This window comes from Castanea sativa, chromosome 1 (genome assembly GCF_040712315.1).
Source record: "Castanea sativa cultivar Marrone di Chiusa Pesio chromosome 1, ASM4071231v1".
Lineage (NCBI taxonomy): Eukaryota > Viridiplantae > Streptophyta > Magnoliopsida > Fagales > Fagaceae > Castanea > Castanea sativa.
The window spans coordinates 10,199,456-10,215,513 of NC_134013.1; the positions used below are offsets into that span (position 1 = coordinate 10,199,456).

The following is a 16,058-nucleotide window of genomic DNA, read 5'->3' on the forward strand; positions in this document are numbered from 1 at the left end:
GCCACCCTACCAGAGTAATCGGCACTGCGTAACACCGCCTTGAGAGGCAATTGGGTGAGAACCACCACAGTGTGAGATTGGAAATAATGAGGAAGCTTGCACGTGGCATGAACTATGGCCAGAAGTGCTTTCTCCAAGAGTAGATAGCACACCTCGACCTCATTCAAAGACTTACTAACGTAGTAGACCGGTCTTTGCACCCCGCTCTCATCCTTTATAAGGACCAGGCTGACCGCGTGGACGGCCACTGCCAGATAAGCAAACAAAACCTTGTCCGCCTCAGGGCGAGACAAAATGGGTGGCCGAGAAAGATATTGCTTAAGCTGTTGGAAGATTGACACGCAATCCTCGGTCCATTGAAACCCCTTCCATTTATTCAACAACTGGAAGAAAGGACGGCACCGGTCAGCTAACCGAGAGATAAATCTGCTTAGTGCGGCAATCATTCTGGTCAATTTCTGGATTTCTTTTGGGTTCCGAGGCGGCTGCAAATTCTGAATAGCCTTGACCTGCGCTGGATTTACCTCTATGCCTTTATAAGTAATCATATATCCCAAGAACTTTCCAGATCCCACGCCAAAAGAGCACTTTGAGGCGTTAAGGCGCAGCTTGTACTTTCTTAGCACCTGGAAGGTGTCGGCCAGATCTTTGACGTGTGAAGGTATTGTTTTACTCTTCACCACCATATCATCTACATATACCTCAATGGTCTTCCCTAGTTGATGTTCAAACATCCTGGTCATCATTCTTTGGTAGGTAGCCCTAGCATTCTTCAACCCAAATGGCATGACCTTATAGTGGTAGTTCCCTGTTGGAGTAATGAAAGCAGTCTTCTCTTGATCCTCCAATGCCAATGGAATTTGATGGTAACCCTGGAAGGCATCCAAAAATCTCATACGAGGATGTCCGACAGTGGCATCCACAAGTTGATCAATACGCGGCATTGGGAACGAATCTTTGGGGCAGGCCTTGTTCAAATCTATGAAGTCCACACATACTCTCCACGTTCCATTCTTCTTTTTTACCACAACCGTATGTGCCAACCATTCGGGGTAGAAAACTTCTTTAATAGCCCCAGCCCTCTTGAGTTTGAGCACCTCCTCCTTGATAGCCTCGGAATGTTCTTTGGAAGAACGCCGAAGTGGCAGCCTTCTCGGAACAACGGTGGGGTTTACATTTAAATGATGACAAATGAAGCTCGGATCTATGCCTGAAGCCTCATAAGGGTCCCACGTAAAAACATCAATATTGTCTTTCAGAAATTCCAACAACTCCATCTTCTCCTGGTGTGGCAAACGTATGCCAACTTGGAAGAACCTCTCTGGGTCATCCGCTATCAAAAACTTCTCTAACTCCTCACAAACAGCCTCCTCTCCTGTCACCGCTCCAGGTGCATCCGGAGCTATTAATTGCTATGAGTCTTGGATGAACAAAGCCGATGACTCGGCTTCTGTCTGACGAAGCACTGCGGCCGATATGCATTGCCTGGCCACCGATTGGCTGCCGAGGATCTCTTCAACATATTCCTCTGAGGGGAACTTAACCTTAACATGCAAGGTAGAGGAGACGGCTTCCAGAGCGTGCAGCCATGGCCTGGCGAGGATGGCTGTATATGGGGAGTACGCGTCAACCACAATGAAATCCACCTCAACCGTTTCTGAGCCGGATTGAACGGGCAAACAAATCTGTCCCTTCGGCACAACGGCCTTTCCTTCAAAGCTTATGAGTGGCGAGTCATAAGGAGTAAGATCTTCCAGCTTCAACCTCAGCCCCTTAAATAAATCAGGGTACATGATATCTGCACCGCTGCCCTGATCAATCATCACCCTCTTTACATCATAATTCCTTATCCTGAGGGTGACCACAAGAGCATCGTCATGGGGTTGAATGGTACCAACCTTATCCTCCTCCGAAAATCCCAAGACGGGTAAAGTCACCTTCAACTTCTTCGGCCTGCAGCCTTCCTCTTCGGCCTGAGAATGGGAAACCGTCATCACCCTAGTGGGACCTGAGCCGGTCCTGCCAGGTGCAGCGAAAATAACGTTAATTGTTCCCAATGCCGGCCGAGATGGATTATTCTTCTGATTGTTCGAGCCAGATTGACTGCCCTGCCCATTAGGTTAACACAGGTGCTGCTTCAGTTTTCCTTCACTGACAAGCTGCTCCAAGTGATTCCAAAGGGTCCGACAGTTCTCGGTAGTGTGGCCCACGTCCTGATGGTACTGACAAAAGAGATTCTGATTCCTCTTCGCGGGGTTTCCTGCCATCTTACTAGGCCATCTGAAGAAGGGCTCCTTACGAACTTTTTCCAATAATTGGTGTACTGGTTCTCGGAACACAGTGTTCACGGCCTGAGGTACTGCCGAGCCGGATTGACCAATGTAATCTCTCCTCGGCTTGTTGTTGTGGTATCTATCCGACCTGAAATCCCTTCTCTCCTGCGGGATAACCTTCTCCTTACCCTTTCCTTGCTGCTGTTCTTCCTCTACCCTTTTGTACTCATCAATACGATCCATGAGGCGACGCACGCTACGGACGGGTTTTTTGGTCAAGGACTTCCTCAAATCGTGATCAGTAGGAAGACCTACCTTAAAGGTGTTGAGCGCCACCTCATCAAAATCACCATCTATCTCGTTAAACATCTCCCAGTACCGATCGAAATATGCTTTCAACGTCTCCCCTTTCCTCATGGTCATGGATAACAGCGAGTCCAATGGCCGAGGCACTCTGCTACACGTGATAAACCGCGAAGCGAATGCTCTAGTAAGCTCCCCGAACGAACCTATAGACCCCGATTTAAGGCCGTTGAACCACCTCATAGCAATAGGTCCCAAGCTAGAGGGGAAAACTTTACACATCAGGGTCTCGTTATGAGAGTGCACCGCCATCCTCTGGTTAAAGTGATTCACATGCTCCACCGGATCAGTCCGGCCATTATAGATGGTAAAGGTGGGCTGGGTAAACCTCCTGGGAAGCCTCCCTTTCTCAATCCTCCGTGAAAATGGAGATTTGGAGAGTTGGTGCAACGCCCGACTCATAGCATCGTTCCCCAAGCCCCTAGAAGGAAGTTTCTTGTGTCTGCGAGCTGGCGGGTCGTCCTCCTCACAAGAGGACATTGCGCTGGGGGGGTGAGCATGACCTCGAGCTGTAACTACCTTCCCGGACCTCCTCCGAAGGGGGATTAGACGAGGACGGTGAAGGCTTACGTCTGGCGCGGCGCAGTTTTCTTTTCAAATGATTAATCTCCTTCTGCATAGCTTTAGCACCGTCCTCGTGGGTGGCGCTGCCCCCGCCATGAGTATGGCTAGCCCTAGGGTATTCCGTATGGACACTTCCCTCACGATCCCTTTGACGCTCTAGACGCTCGAAAAGATCCTCCGGTTGTGATCCTTGAGACTCTGCATGGTGTAAGCCTACGCTTGCCATAGTATCCCAGCTCTTTTAAGACTAGATTCCCACAGACGGCGCCAATTGTAAGTGCACAATTGCACCTGGACCCAAAGATTATTATGGGCTCAGGCCCAATGAGCCTTAAACAATGAAATTTGTAGAGTGTGGGCTTGAAATCTAGATTAAAGATACTGAGAACCTGATAACGGGCTATGGGGAGCAAACACTCGTAAACAATGAATGATAATTGCAGGTGGACCTCCTCGGACGTGAGCCGAGGATTACTTCTGTATTATTTCTCTTTCTTTCTTAAATATTACAATTCTTAATTTCTTTCTTAGTTACAGACTCCCCCTTTTTCTTTGGCCTTCACCCCTCTTAAATACTTCATTTTCTGATGCTTTCTCCACGTGTTGCTCAAACCCCCCCTAGATATTTCTTTTCTTAGTGCCTTTGAATAGTGACCAGAAGTTTCAGTTCAACTGTTCAGGGGTCACTTCCCCATTAATGCGGCCAGGGAGGTAGGTGCAGAGTCTTTAATGTAGAGGTGGCAGCCTTTGCTCTTGGTATTTTTCTAGCACCGGTGTATCTAGAAGGTTCAGGGTTTTTCCCTTTTAACCAACAGTCTTTCCAGAATTCTTCTTTGACCTTCGTAGTGAATCTTCGACTTCTCTTGGATCTGTCCGAGGAGAAGCTTATCCTCGGCTGTATCCTTGGACCCTCGGCGTATGGGCCAATTCGCAATACTAACAAATCCTTAGCTCAAGAGCAGTTCGGCTCTCCTTGCTAGAGCCCAAAGGCCCAAATGCTTTCTTGGGTCCTTTACTCCCCACAGGTATAATTTATGATGGTAAAATGTGATTTTCTCTATCTTTTTATTGGATATGAATTTTGACAAATGCATAATTTCTTTACATTTTCTTCTTATATCTTTATATTTGCAAAATTCCGAAAAAATAAAAGACCAATAACTATGTCATCAATCAAATATTTAAATTTTAAGTTTTTATATTTTGAATTTATGCATAAAGAAATAAGTTTATAAATTGAATATTAAATAACATCTAATAAATACAAAACATGTAACAATGTTAATTTTTGTAGCTGCATACAAGCACACATTTTAGACATCTACTACCAGAGCCATAGCTCTACTCTTATCCACTAATTTGCCTTCTTTCAAGAACAAGAAGGTTGATATCGCCTCCACAACCCATTCATCAGCTACAATCTGCAGAAAAGTTAAAATCGTATATTGGTTTGAATTGAACTACGCAGGAATTTCAATTTCATACCAATTAATGTAAAATCAGATTAGGTTATTAATTAGAAACATGTTAGGAATAGATCTGTTTACCTTCAATTGATCTACATCAACCTTCAGGAATATGACATTAGGAGTATTCTTAGCCATCTCTACCAGAATTGGGGCAATGAAATGGCATGGTCCACACCATGAAGCTGTGAAATCCACCACCACCTATCATGCAGCTTTCTTAGTAAATGACATAAATATTTTTTCAAGAGATTCTATGAATCATGACAGAAACAAAGCTAAAAACAGGAAAATGGAAACTCAATTCTCACGCAACTAATAACCTAGGATCTACGGACTTGTATGGGTTTGATACTACGATACAAGCAACTTTTGAAAAATTATAACATGATACAAAGATAGGAGATTGTTATGACATAGATATGACACATATATGGCACTCCAAATGAAGTATCCGTGTTTTCTAGCTAATAACATTAAAAACAAAACTTAGACATAATTCCCTTACCAACAATACCCTATTCTCTCTCAAAAAAAAAAAAAAAAAACCCTATTGGCCAATATAACATAAATAATATTATATCTCTTAACAACAATTAAATTCAATCATATGTCTTAATGGTCAATTCAATTACGTGGTTAAATTTAATTTAAACATATGATATAACAGCTATGTCAAAAAAAAAAAAAAACATATGATATAACAGCTAAAGAATTGTAACTAGCTAAGTTATGCCATAAGGTTAATCTCTACAAGGACAAAGTTCTTTTTTTTTCTCCCAATGATATAATGTTTCTCAAAGACTAGACAAACACTTTATATGTATGTTAAAGCATCTAACTTAAAGGAAAATTCTTAGATACTCTTGAAGTACGGAGAAATTGTGCTCCCTCCTCTTGTTGTAAAATAGTGGAAGCTCAAATTACCAAGATTGACTGTGAAAATATTTTAGACTTGTGAAAGATCTTCAAACTAATAATAGGAACGAAGAAAATTAATCTAAAAGAAAATAGACACAAAACACCAAGAATTATGTGTTTTGGTAATAGCCTACATCCAAGGGCGACAACGATGAAATTTCATTATAACAAATTTGGGATAATACAAATTGGTGTAGAGGCACTCTCACAAACCCAAATCCCAAATACACCCAAATAGCTCTCTCTCGCAAATACAAAAACCAAAGAACCAAAGGTTCACAAATACCAAATACCAAATACAAATTTCACACAGACCAAAAAGAGAGCTACAAATCAAATCCAAAAGTTGCAACACACCAAGAGAGAGCAAATCACTAAACCGTAAAACCAAAACCAAGCGGCAACAAACCTCTCTCACTATTCCAAATTGCAACCCACAAATATCAAATAACCAAACCAAGAGAAAGCCTCTCTCACACCCTTTCATCTCTTTCTCTCTAATTTTCTATAGCAGCACTATGTTTATATAGGAAACTTGAGTAGGCTAGAATATCCAAAACCAATAAGAACTAGACTTCTTTTCCACACACCAAAGGAGAATCACTCCTATTCCAAAAAGAATTCCAAATCAAGTAGTAAACAAGACTTCTAGTAAAGCTTGATAACTTCAAACAACAGTAATCCAAAAGAAATAAAATTCCTTCCTTATCCAAATCCAACAAGGAGTCAAACTCCTAATTCAAGCCATATTCTACAAATCTCCACATTGGCTTGAATTCCATCAAGCATCACAAACGAAATTTGCAGACCACCAAATATAAATCCTTAACAAGTCTCCACCTTGACAAGACATCTCCCAAACCATAAATGCAAAGTGCTCAATTAAATTAGAACCTAACCAAAAGAACAAAGTGCAAATTATTAAAAAAATTACTTCCAAATACACCAATAGACGTCAAACGCACCAAAAGATGGTGTCAAATCCAAATAAGAGTCCAAAACAAAGTACATATCACCACAAACGAATCTTCTCTATCGCCTCCACCAAATCCCCTACGGGCTAATTCAAATTGCAAATACCGAACAAGTCCAAGCAACACTTGAACTTGTGCAAAGGCTTAATCACCATGTCACCACCAAAATTAACATCTTGATTCCTACCTCCAAAAGAAGCAACCTTAATAGTCCCCCATACATCACTCTGTACATGGTCAAGCATACCATTAGTATGATAAACTTCTATACCAAAATTGACCCTATTTTGCTTCTCCAAAGCACAAGGCTCACAAACTTCAAATTTACAGTTCTTGGCACTCTCAAACAAATTATTATCATTGGCATGCTCCAAATGTCTAATAGTGTCTGAAGTAACCTCACCAATCGCTACTCCACCTACAATAGCACTCCCTTTAAGGAAATTCATGTTCCTACGATGTGTGGCCATTATTACTACCAAAGCACCATGTTGTACCTTCAAAGTTCCATTCTCCGTAGCAATTTTGAAACCCTTGGATTCTAATAAACCAACTGAGATGATATTCCTTTTCAATTCAGGTACATATCGAACTTCATTCAGAAAACGAATTGTTCCATCATGCAATTTCAGCTTGATTTTACCTTTCCCAAAATCTCACAGGTTTGATCATTACCCATGATGACTTAACCAAGTTCCGACTCTTCTAGGTTGTAAAACCATTCCTTTTTTGAACACATATGGAAGGTGCAAGCTGAATCCAAAACCCACTCACTTGAATGGCAAACAAATGATGAACTAGTCAATGCAAACTCAGAATCCTCATCACAACCATGTGCTACATTTGCATTAGAATCCATCTCGTCTTTTTTCTGCAACAAAGGAAAATCTTTCTTCCAATGCCCCCTTTTGTGACAATAGGCACACTCATATTTCTCAAGTTTCTTATTATTAAACATGCCCTTAACAATCAAAGCCTCAGTCATCATGTCCCTTTGAGCTTGCTTATCTTTTCTACGATACTCATTATTAGTCAAATCATTGGACACATCATCAAACTTAATTTCATATTTTCCATACAAAAGTGTAGTAATTAGATGATTATAATTATCAGGCAATGAATTCAATAACAAGAGAGCTTTATCCTCACTGCTAATATCAACTTCCAAATTTTGTAAATCAACAAGTATTTTATTGTAATCTTTCAAGTGCTCAGACATAGAAATACCTGCACGATATTAGAAACGAAAGAGCTTCTTCTTCAAGTAGAGACGATTCTCCACACTCTTGGTTATATACTTGTCCTCCAATTTCTTCCAAAGCTCTTTAGCATTCGTCTCCCTCATAACAAAATACTTTTGATTCTTGGCCAAACACAAACGAATGGTGTCACTAGCTTGTTTATTAATCTTTTTTCAATCCATGTCTGACATCACTTTAGGTTTGTCTTCCAAAGTAATATCCAACTCTTGTTGGACCAAGACATCCATAACTTCGCATTGCCACATGCCAAAGTTATTCGTTCCATCAAATTTCTCTACTTCAAATTTGGCATTAGAAACAATCGTCCTAACTGCCAAAGGTTTTGCAGAAGACTCTGCCAAAGCTTTTCCAGAAGAATCCGCTGAAGATTTTGTAGAGGAATCACTTGACATCTTTCTCCCTAAAAATTAGATCCATGGACCGATCACCAAAGAGAACAAATCCAAATGCCTAGGTAGCGAACCTGGCTCTGATACCAGTTTGTTGTAAAATGATGGAAACTCAAATTACCAAGATTGATTGTAAAAATATTTTAGGCTTGTGAAAGATCATCAAACTAACAATAGGAACAAAGAAAATTAATCCAAAAGATAATAGATACAAAACACCAAGAATTATGTGGTTCGGCAATAGCCTACATCCATGGGTGACAACGAACAAATTTCACTAAAACAAATTTGGGATAATACAAATTGGTGTAGAGGCACTCTTACAAACCCAAATCCCAAATACACCCAAATAGTTCTCTCTCACAAATACAAAAACCAAAGAACCAAATGTTTGTTAGGATTTGTGCCCTTAAATCCTATTGTATGATGCTATGTATGATATTATGTATGACATGATGTATGACTTAATATTGTGATTGATAAAGTTATTTTATTATTATCTAAAATAATGGTAACATGAATATGAGACATTATCATATAGTCCATGAGATGCATTGTATGTGATTTATGTGAAAAATCACAGAAGATGTAAATCACAAGTTCTTTGTAAACTCAAAATTTATAGTTCTTAGTCGGTGATGAAATTGGGCATTTCATCTGCGAAGACTATAACGTATCAACTAAGATAATTTGTCTTGATCATGGAAGTGGTGACTTCTAGTTGATATGTTGATATGTTTTAAGAGTTAAGACATATTGAACAGGACCGCTGTGAGATTTATTATTCTCATAATGACTGTCAAATGAATAATAAATCTCACGACTTCTATTTGCATGAACTCTTAATCCTGAGAGAATAATGGACCTGATCACGAGGTGTAGGTTGCTTTAATATATTAGGAGTGAGATCTAAAGTGACGGTCAAAACCTCAGTATGTTGGGCAGCCACATTTAGTGTTGATGGAACATATATTCTCAAGATGAAATTCATAGTCTCTTGATGGAGATATAAAATATTCCCTTGAGATAAGTTTAATGGGTTCAGTTATTCAGAGAGTTAGGCCTAACCACTTTAGTAAGAAATTGCTAAAGTATATATTTATGAAATTGGATTTCATAAATATATAATGAATAACTTTAAAGAATTAAACCTGGTACTCAAGGATAAGATGTAGTAATTTACAAAGTGGCAGTCTATATTTATGACTTTGTGTTACTACGAATATTTTATGAAGGAGTTACATGTATAATAAAGTCTTGGAATATAATTTATTAATAAGGCCTAGAGTGCAATTATATTTATATAGTGGTATTAAATATAATTAATGGTAACTTTGGACTTGTCAAGAGTTGACGGAAAAGCTCAAGGCCCATTGGAGCTAGTGTCTTATTGGTCCCTTTTGGTCCCACTCCAAGCCACACACTAAAACCCAATTGGAAAGGCCCAATAAGCCAACCCAATTAGATTATCAGTTAGTTATAAAGGGAGAAACATACATAATTTTTTTTTAAGAGATTAGAAAAGAAAAAGAAACGGTGTGTGAGAGAGTGTGAGACACACTTTCATTCTCCCTTTGAAAAACTGATTGAGAGACCACACATCTTGGGCGTAAAGTGGAATTGGAGTGAAGATTAAAAGTGTTCCCAAGTGCTTCTAATCTTTGTTTTGAATTTCTCCACACCAAGGTACGCTATCATGTTCGTAAATTCTGAAATTTACATTGTGCACGTTATCAATCATGAATGAAATAGATCATTGTTCGTTGCTTCCGCTGTGGGTTTTGCATGAGATACAAAACCAGAATTTTTCCTTCAATGTTCACATATACCAAATACCAATACCAAATACCAAATATGAATTTCGCACAGACTAAAGAGAGAGCCACAAATCAAATCCAAAAGTTGCAACACACCAAGAGAGAGCAAATCGCCAAACCGCATAACCAAAACTAAGCAACAACAAACCTCGCTCATTATTCCAAATTGCAACCCACAAATATCAAATAACAAAACCAAGAGAAAGTCTCTCTCACACCCCCTTATCTCTTTCTCTCTAATTTTCTGTAGCAGCATTATGCGTATATAGAAGACTTGAGTAGGCTAGAATATCCAAAACCAAGAAGAACTAGACTTCTTTTCCACACACAAAAGGAGAATCACTCCTATTCCAAAAAGAATTTTAAATCAAGTAGTAAACAAGACTTCTAGTAAAGCTTAATAACTTCAAACAACAGTAACCCAAAAGGAATAAAATTCCTTCCTTATCCAAATCCAACAAGGAGTTGAACTCCTAATTCAAGCCATATTCTACACCTCTTACATTTACAGTAGTCCCTACTATGAATATAATGAGTGGACCTCACTATGAATAATCTATTTATTCTAGGGAAGTTAATTTTGTGCAAAAAATGAAGAGTTTAATATAAATAAATCATCAAAAACCAAATAAACAAAAATTAGAATAAATAGTAAACTCATATGTATTTAAAAAAGAAAAAGTAAAATTCATGTATATATTTATACTTAAAAAATGTGTAAATTTTATAATAGGTATAATTGGAACCTATATATATATATAATTGTAATTGTTTTTAATTGTAAAATGCATATGCACTTGTTATGCATCAGTAATAATAGTAATTGAATAAGAAAAGAAAAATAATATACTGACAAACATTGGAAAAAAAAAATGAAATAGGGTGGTTGTTAAATGGGAATACCAGTTTCTTAGACTCATTTCCCTTTTCAAAGTTTTGTGTCCAAGCCTCAATAGTGTGGCAGCCAATCACTTGGTTCACTTCCGCCATTTTTTTCTCTCTATTTGTTTGTAAGAAAAATCAGATTCGCAGGTAAAGATTTTGTTTGATGTTTGAACGATGAAAGAAACCTATGCTATATATGTTTTGGTTTTTTTTTTTGAAGAAAATGCTATATATGTTTTTAATTATTTATAGTGAATCATTTTGATTAGATGAATAGATTTTGATAATCGAAGTTATAAGGTCGGTCAGGTTTGACTTGGTTGAATCTAGTTAAACCTATATGTATCCTTTGTAACATTTTTTTTTCTTTTTTTATACAAGATAGAAATTCTACTCTAACTTAATTTAAGTGTATATATGTGTAAAACTCCTTTTTGAGGACTTGAACCCCGATCCTTATCCCCAACACCCCACAAGCACTTATACTTGTGGAGTGATTATCGCACCAAGGATATGCGGTAGTTCATTTATAACATATTCGATATAGAATAAATATAGACAATTAAATGAATTTTTATAACCCTTTTAACTCGAACATGATAAACCTTAGATAGGCATAGCATCAGCTCTACATTTACATATATTTTTTGCAATTACTTAATGCAATTAACCCACTTTTTTCTCACTAAATTTTTTTCATTTTTCATTTTTTAATTTTAAAATTTTTATCTTTAATTTTTTTAATATATTTAATTTAATGGTTGAGATTGAAAATTACTTTTTTCAATTTTCAATCTCAATCCATATTTCATCTACGTTGTAATAGTAAACATGTAAGATTTTTTTTTTTTTAATTTTTTTATCTACTCCATAATTTAAATAATGTGTACAGATTTTTTCACCTACTCCACATCTAAATAATCTTAGCTCAACTTGGCATTTTCAAATCCCCACTCCTCCAAGAATTTTTTTTTTAATTTTAAAAAGCTTATTTTCTTTTAAAAAAAAATTTCTTCATAAATAGTCAAGTCTTTAGGAGCAAGGGCGGACCTAGGTGGGGCCCAAGCCCCCGGGTCCTGTTTTATTTTATTTTAGTTAATATATATTTTATTTTGTAATTGAACCTTCAATAAGCCTAGTTAGTCTCACCCAAATAGCAACTATCAAACCCAAAAATTTAACAAAAACAATAAAAACATTTACAATGGTGATTGTATTTTAGCAACAAAAAAAAAAAAACTATTTTACCACCAAAAAATCAAAAAATTATGTGTTATTGGAGAAGCTAAAACTAATTTTTTTTGCAACTATAGTAAACTGGTATGAATATCAGTTGATTGTAGTAAGTTGTTAAAAATAAAATACAATATTTTATTAAGATTATATCTCTTCTTTTAATTAAAAAACTCAAATTCTCTCTCTTCTTTTATTATTTTAATGAGTTGTTTATATTATTTTCAATGAAATAATAAAAAAATAAAATAAAACATTTGATATTGGTTGTATTGTAAAGTGAGGTGGTAAAATAAATAAAATAGCTTTTTGAGGTACTTAAAGCTAAAATTTTTAGCAATGCCACTATGAATGCTCTTTAACAAACAAAAACAAAAAAAAAATCCTAGTCAGCCTAGTATTAAAAAAATTGTTTTTATTTTTGTTTTTTTAGTAAATGATTGTATCTTAATGTATTTAGAAACAATGATTTTGTGTATTTGTAATTTTTTAATACTATATGAACACATATTTGAAGTTTTTTATTTCTTTATACTTCGACCCTTGCTAGTTTAAAATTCTGGGTTCGTTCACGTTCAGGAAAGAGTTTCACACACATATACACTTAGATTAGGTTAGAGTAAAATTTCTATCTTGTATAAAAAGAAAAAGAAAAAGAAAAAGAATACTATATTACAAAAATAAATTAAATAATTTAATATTAATTTGTGTTTATTTCTTAAATTATATCTCTTAATTTATTTTGAAGTTTTTATAAAAAAAAAATTATAAAATTTTTAAAAAGTTTTTAATTTAAAATTATTTGATACATTTTATAAATTTTTTGCCTAAAACTAACTGTTTCTACCTCTTTTAAATTCAAAGTGATAAATTTCGAACTTTTTCTACCTCAATTTGTGTTGACCTTCTTAATATAGGCGTATTATTATTATTTTTAATTTATTTGCTAATAAGTTAAAATCAATATTCTTTAATAGCGTTTGGTATCTTTTGTGGTAGTGAGTAGTGACACGCATCGTTTTTTTAATCAATATTCTTTAATGGTGTTTGGTGTCTTTTTGTGGTGGTGAGTAGTAAAACGCATCGTTTTTTGATAGATTTAGCAACTGGACCAACATTTTTTTGTGGTAATTGAGTTTAGTACTTATGCCATAGGTTGCCTGTTAGCCGTTATCATTGTATTTTCTCATAAACAAAAAGATAATGTAATGAGAGATGAAAGTAACAATTAATGAGGGAAAAAATATTTCTCTTGTATAGGTAATTAATTTAAGGTATGAAGCATTTTCAAATAATTGTGAAGAAATATGTTATATTATTATGATTTATGAGTAAGGTTCTGTATATTTAGCAATATTAAATGAATATATTTGTCTTTACTCAAGTAATTGTATTTAGTTTTCTCAACAAAAAAAAAGTAATCGTATTTAGCAAAAAAAAAATCCAAGCTAATGAATGTATTTAGCAATGTCATTATATAAAACCATTTGATAATAAATGGGGGGAGTAAAATAGAAAGTGAGTGAAACTTATCTTAGTTGAATGAGTTGGCAAAGATAAGGAGTAAACCGATTTTTCTCTCTTTACCAAAACAAGTGCAAAGCATACACGAGAAGTTAGGCCCAAGAATTTTTTACACAAGCGTGGATTGCAACTATTTGTGGACCTTTGTTCCCTATCATAATAATGAAGTACAAAGAAGAAGAAAAGTGCAATAAAGATAATATATATCAAATCACTCCTCATGAGATATTAATTGAAGCAAGATAAGTGAAACAAGGGAGAGAGAGAGAGAGAGAGCTACGGTTTTTTGGAGAGTACTGCTGAGTGAAAAAAGAATCAATATAAAATCACCTTAGAATCCATTGAATTATAGATAAAGAGTGTTTTTGATTTCTCTAATTTTGTTTGGTTGGATGATAGAAAATATTTTGAGTTTTCCACTGTATGGGTTTGGTAGGGAGAGGGAAAAGTGTTGCCATTTTTCGATGATTTGTGATTTGACGAGAACAATCGCATCCCCAGTAGATGCAGATGCAAATAGAAGGAAGTTTCTACTTGTGTTAGGGCTACCATACAGTGGGTTGTTCATGGGCTAGCTTATGGGTTTTATAAGTCCTCCAAGTTTATTCATAGGCTCTTTTATGCACTCCATAGTCCAAACCACAGTTTAAGGGTCTGTTTGGTTGGAGGAGTGAAAAAGTAGGAGAGTGAAAAAGTTGGAGGATAGAAAAGATTTTATTTTCTCTCCTATTTGTTTCGTTGGGGGTGAAAAAGTGGAGGGATGGAAAAAATGGGTTTGAATAAATTTACTCATATATCCTTATTAAAGAATGATATCCAATTAAAACAAAAAAGTGACAAGTAACCACAAAAAAAAAAAAAAAATCACCCAAATTTATTAAAAAAATAAAAATCACGTAAAAAAAATCACAACTAGTTAAAAAAAAAAAACTATCACGCCCAGGCTTAGAAAATCAAAAGAAGAAAAATGGAATAAGAAAAAAAGAAAGAAAGAAAAGGTAACTACCACGTAGAAGAAAAAAAAAAAGAAAAAGAAGAAGACAGAAGGCACGCATGCCTAGGCCTGAAAAAAAAAAGCAACGTAGCTGCCCAGAAAAAAAAAAAAAAAAAAAAAAAAAAAAAAAAAAAAAAAAAAACACATAAGCCAAACGTTGTTGAGAAGAAAAAAAAAATAAAGGCAATTTGAAAAAGTGTGTATATACTAGGCATTTTTGTCAATCAAGAAAATATTTATCCTCACTCAGTTTTCTCTTCATTTTGGAGAAAAAACATTTTGGTGGATCAGGGGAGAAAATGTCTGGGACCTACTATTTATTTTCCTTCCTCTCCATCCAACTAAACACACTCCAAAAAAGTTTTCTCTCCTATTTTCTCTCTAAAGTTTTCCATCCTCCTTATTTCACCTCCAAACAAACACACCCTAAAGTATACACCTTTATCCATATGTTTGGGCTTTTCCTATTTATTGTTTCCTAATGCATATTTTGATAGATCCATAGTTGTGAGAAAAGTGTCCTCAACAAGTAGCTTATTGTATTTGTTTCAATATTGATTTCATATATATAAATGTATATAAGATTTCATATGTCTATAATATATTGTGATTTTTAAGGATCTAATTATTAAAAAAAAAAAATCAGCTCTCTTTTTGAAATTTTAAAGTTGTTCTATTGTTCTTAAAAGTCCAACGGATTCATAGTTTGATAATTTTTTGTTTTTACAAGATAGAAATTCTACTTTAATTTAATCTAAGTGTATATGTGTGTGAAAATTCTCTCCTGGAGACTTGAACACTGGCTTCTATCTCTCACACTCCACAACCACTTATACTTGTGGAGTGACCATCACATTAAGAGTGTGCGGTGGTGGTTTGATAAATAATAACTAAAGAAACTTGCAATTTGAACTTACTAAGTTATACCAAGAAGGTCAATTGGCCGTCGTCCAAGCCTAGCCTGTAGCTCCTATTGGAATTCAAATTTCAAAGTTAAAACAATAAGAATTGACCCATATTGTTTTTTTTTTAAATGCTAAAGGTACTAACATTATGTTTGATTAGAGGGAAAAGAGAGAGAGAGAAATTAAGTTTTTTTCCGTTGTTTGGATAGCATGAGAGAAAATAAAATGAGCTAAATTTTATGAAAAACCTATTACTTGAGACACATTTTTCCCTTTTCCCTTATTCATTTTATTTTCTCTTCCATTCCTTTCCCTCAAACCAGACACAGGGTAAAAAATTTATTACATAAGACTTACAAACTAACATGACAATAAATATGATTGGTACGTTTGAATTACCTCAAAACTGAATATTTGAATTTTTTTATAGGAGATACATTAGTTTGTAAAGCTTAATGTAGTAAAATTTGTAATACCTATAGTACTAC

At 35.5% G+C, this 16,058-nt stretch overlaps 1 protein-coding gene across 1 annotated transcript; it reads right to left on the bottom strand.

Moving 5' to 3' along the window:
* Positions 1 to 4,417: 4,417 nt before the first annotated feature.
* LOC142643612 (thioredoxin H-type-like) lies at positions 4,418 to 11,019 on the bottom strand. Its single transcript, XM_075818307.1, has 3 exons — positions 10,933 to 11,019; positions 4,748 to 4,870; positions 4,418 to 4,621 (listed from the first exon to the last, which is right to left on the bottom strand). Exons 1-3 carry the CDS (start codon positions 11,017 to 11,019, stop codon positions 4,514 to 4,516), a joined length of 318 nt encoding a protein of 105 aa, XP_075674422.1. The 3' UTR covers positions 4,418 to 4,513.
* Positions 11,020 to 16,058: the final 5,039 nt, after the last annotated feature.